The sequence below is a fragment of the Polistes canadensis genome, unplaced genomic scaffold, assembly GCF_001313835.1.
Source record: "Polistes canadensis isolate GaletaPanama2010 unplaced genomic scaffold, ASM131383v1 scaffold_69, whole genome shotgun sequence".
Lineage (NCBI taxonomy): Eukaryota > Metazoa > Arthropoda > Insecta > Hymenoptera > Vespidae > Polistes > Polistes canadensis.
The window spans coordinates 96,880-101,612 of NW_014569616.1; the positions used below are offsets into that span (position 1 = coordinate 96,880).

At 30.9% G+C, this 4,733-nt stretch overlaps 1 protein-coding gene across 1 annotated transcript in view; it reads left to right on the forward strand.

Moving 5' to 3' along the window:
* Positions 1-261: 261 nt before the first annotated feature.
* LOC106786228 overlaps positions 262-4,733 on the forward strand; it is a 6,489-nt gene continuing 2,017 nt past the window's right edge. The window contains exon 1 of the mRNA XM_014747381.1: positions 262-283. Coding sequence (XP_014602867.1) covers positions 262-283 — 22 coding nt within the window. The remainder of the gene's footprint in view (positions 284-4,733) is intronic.

Consider the following 4,733-nt stretch of genomic DNA (forward strand, 5'->3'; position numbering starts at 1 on the left):
GTCGGTGAAAGACCGAATATTTCGTAAATACACCAAACGACCATGTGAATCTTAACATTCTCCAATTTTCAATCTTTCTTCATATATGTATATATATATATATGTGTGTGTGTGTGTGTGTGTGTAAAAAAGAAAAGAAAAGAAGATTGATGAGCAGCAAAGTATTTTAAGAATATAACATTACTAATTAAGATTTAAGCCGTTTATTTAGAATGTGGCCTAAGTCCATTTATACTTAAATTACGATATTTATCATTGATAATGTCCGAAGGCAGTGATGAAGGTAATTTTAATTAATTAGTATTTAACAAGTTAACCTCAGTTTTTGGACAATTGCATTAGTTGAATAATCAGTACGTTTAATTAATGCAGTTAAACAAAATTTACGCAATATACATATTATGGATTTACAATTAAATCTAAAACATAAAATTAAATACTAAATTTTTCAAGTTCTTTCACCCATGGGTGTTTTATTTTTTATTGAAAATAATTTAGGAAATCATAGACCACAAATTTTTAATTATCATGACATTCCTTTTTACCAAATGATTGAAATTTTCGTGTGATAGAAATGGTATTAAAAAAAATAATTTACTATTTGCCCCCCCCCCCCGACATTATTACAATATTATCAAAAAGTGTCGGAAAGGTAATAACTTTATTGTACATAAAATGAGACACACAAGAAGATTTTGTATCAACAAAATTATTAGCAGACGCAATTTTTAAAAGGATAAAGAATTCTAACGGATAACCAATAAACTGGTTTCAAATATTTTGGATGTGTTTTGTCAAAAATGAACCGTATAATGATACCCAAAGTTTCCGACAAATCAAAATCACCAATAAACTTAACGTAAATCTCATACAATTTTAACGAAAGTTTATAATAATCGAGTCGAATTATGCACAGACATAACAAGCTTTAGAATTTTTAACAAAATTCAATTATTCCTACTATATATATATACAAATGTTAATAATAAATATTATATACAATTATTAATAAATATGTTTAGCAGGGAAATTGGACAATACAAAGAACAAGAACTTTTTTTTTTCGTCAAATTGGGACTTCATCAGCAACTGGAAATTTTGTTATTATGAATTACATGAATAACATACACATTATAAAAATATTAAATATTACTTCGATCTCTAACGTTCAGAGTCTTTTACATTTGAGCAGACATACATTCTTATAATTTTCAAAAAACTAAACATCTATAATTCGTTATATCCTAATCCATTATATTCAAACAGTCAAACAAATTTGTTTCAATCTAGATTAGTGTTTAGTAGTCTAGATATCCTCACTATTACGGTTCCCTCTATTCCAGTCTTCTACTTATGATAATTAAATTGAAAAATTTCGTTATAAATGTTGTTTAAATTATTTCTGTCTATTCTAAAATTTTGTATTATTATTTGTTATATGTGGTACATCATTTCGTTAATGTTTCATTTGTATCAATTGTCTTCTACATTTAGAATTTAAAATTGTGTCCTGTTTTGAAATGATGCTCAGCTAACGCGGTGGTATTAGTTTTATTAACATTAATAGATTTACAAAATTATACAATATATTTATACTTGTTTATTTGATTGCATAATACAGAACTTTGATGAGTAGCAAAATTGTTTAGCGAGAACAGGTCTTACTACCATTCACTTTCCATCTCTCTTCCTCAAACCCCAAATCTCAAACCCCGTAACTCTTAACTACCCCCACCCCTACCTACCTATTCGTTCCTCTTCTTAATCCCCAACCCAAAAGCCCTGTTTTCTCTGGCGAGACAAAATCTGCGACCCTCGTTATAATTCGTCTAAGAAGCTCTTCTCAACATTGAAATATGAAATATAACGTTAAAATTTCATGTAAAAGTGTGCGTTGCTACAAAGAAGAAAGAGAGAAATAGGAAAGGGGGAGGTGGAAGGAGGAGGATAGAGGAGGAGGGGGAAAAGGGGACGGGGGAGGGCCGGTTTTTAGAGAGAACATTTCTAGACGAATGAAATCCTTGACAACACACTGTTTGAATAAATGTTATTAAGAGAATCTGGTCTCTCTTTCTCTCTCTCTCTCTCTCTCTCTTTATATACGAAATTAACTAGAGTAAGGTTATACATTAACAAAAGGATACCACAATTTTATTTGTTTCTTTTTTCAATCAAAACTGAGATTTCATCATTCATCGCGAAGAATGAGTGCATAGTTTAAATTAATTTAAAAGATCCTTGGGGTGGAATTATTTCAATAGAATTTTTTAACCAATTTTTTTATCTCTGCACGCGTGCATTATTATTATTATTATTATTATTATTATTAATTAGAAAAAAAAACAAAACGAAAGAAAGGATAAAAAAAAAAAGTAAATGTTTACTTATTGGTGAAATATTTAATCTGACAAATACTTGTAGAAAAAAAAAAATAAAAAAGAAAGAAAAGTATTTTTTATCGTTATAATAAGATTTTTTTAAGAAAATTATATAACGTATATAGATATCGTGAAAAAAAAAAAAAAAAAAAAAAAAGCGAACATTAAAAGTTAGTCTCGCGTATAAAAAGAGGACAAGAGTTGATATAAAAATATAGGGAAACGTCTAGATAATTGTCAGCAATAACAATAATAATACTAATAATAATAATAACGGTTATATAACAAGAAAAGAAGACGATGTAGAATAAAAGAGAGAGAAAGATAGAGAAAAAGAACAAATAGAAACGCGTATCCTTCTCGTTAAGAAGACTTTCTGCATTCAATGGTAGAATGATAGATAAACAAAAATGAAAGAGGAGTAGGAGGAGGAGAAGGAGGGGGAGGAGGGGTGGGGGAAAGGAAAATAGTCAAAATAGAAAATGTGATGATTTGATTAAATGTGCAAGACGTTTTATTTATTTATTCCACTTGGACAAATCGGGCACCGAGGTTGTACCTCTTAAAAGTAATTTAGGTTTATTTCCATCCAGCACAGAAATACCTGTTGTACCTTATGCCTTTATATCTATATATATATATTTACATTTTATATTTACATAAGAGAGAGAGAGAAGAAAAAAAAAAAAGAAGAAGAAGAATAAAAGAAGAGTGGAAGACAAAACGATAGAAAATTTCCTTCGAAGAAAACTAGAATATTATGGAAAAAATGAGAAAATGATTATTCCGCTAGAACGAACGTATGATTCGATAGTGAAAAAAACCTTCGTACAATTAATCGAGCGATACAAATGTAATATCATTTTTAATCAAAATTTCAATAAAGAGTCTGAAACAACAACAACAACAAATAATAATAATAATAATAACAACTCGGAAATATGATTCGAATAAGAAACTTTATTTCATCTTATTAGATTAAATAGATACACACGCACAGATACAAGCATGCACATATAAACAGAGATGGAAAGAGAGAGAGAGAGAGAGAGAGAGATAACATGCTGTGTAGTAGTCTGATTAACCCTTTGCCAGGTGGGAGACATGTAATTACACGACGAGTTGTCTGATGATATAACGCGATCGTTAATTCAAAGTTGCATCGGATAGAAGCACGATCACGACCACGATCACGATCATGGGAGAAGCTCTTAATGATAACTACATATAACTTTATACATATACATACATATATGTATGTATGTATGTATATATATATATATTACCATTTTCCTAGCACACTCTAAGTAATCCACTATACATTTCCACTTCTCCCTTCCTTTCCCTTCCCCATCCCTCCCCACTCTCTCTCTTACACTCATATATATATATATACTAACATAAACATATACTATATATACTCGTATGTATATTAACTCTTTGTCTAGAAGTGTATTCGCGAATATACATACTTAAGTGTTAAGTTTAGGTGCCTTGTGTGCAGTTGGCAGCCGACGAGGTATGTCGATACCTGGCCAGGACGGTCGTGCTTTGTGCTGATAATACAGGTGTCGGATAAAGCACAACCGAAAGGGTAGAACAGGGAGAGAGGGTAAGGGTTAGAGTGTGTGTGCACGTGTATGTGTAAGAGTGCATCTCTCTTCAACGATGTTTCCTCAACGTTTCCTTCGATTAATCGTCGCCGAGGTTGCGTCTTTCCTTCTTACCCCCCCCCAACCCACCACCCTGCTACCATACCACTCTCTTCACAATCCCTTCTCGTCTTCAACTCATTCCCCTCCTTCTCATCCTCCTCCTCTCTTTTACTACCTAATCCGCAAACAATCGAGAGGCTTTACTCGAGTGTATTCCAAGGAAATGGAATAAGGAGATGGAAACTAGAGATGAATAGATAGAAAGATGAGATAGGATAGAGAAAGATACGTGACCGGGTTGATGCCAATTATGAGAAAGATAAGATTATTATATGGAGAGGAAGAAAAAAGAAAGATGGGGATGTACCCGAGTAGAATTTCTGAATGTTTTCTTTTTTTTTCTTCTTAACGCGAGCCCTAATGTTATTATGTATGTTTTTTGCGATTTTAAGAAATTATATTCTTTTTTTTGGTTGGGGTAAGGGGTAATAGAAAGGGGGTTAAATTATTGATTCGAGATAATTAATGTTAGGTATGGTTAAGAGATGAATATTATTTTATAAAGGATAATTTGATTATTGTTTGAATGAGTTTTGTTTTTATTAAGGGGGAAGTTAAAATTGAATGGAAGAATGATGTTTTAAATATTAAAATCTATATTACAATTTGTGCATAATTATTTATATATATATAATACAAT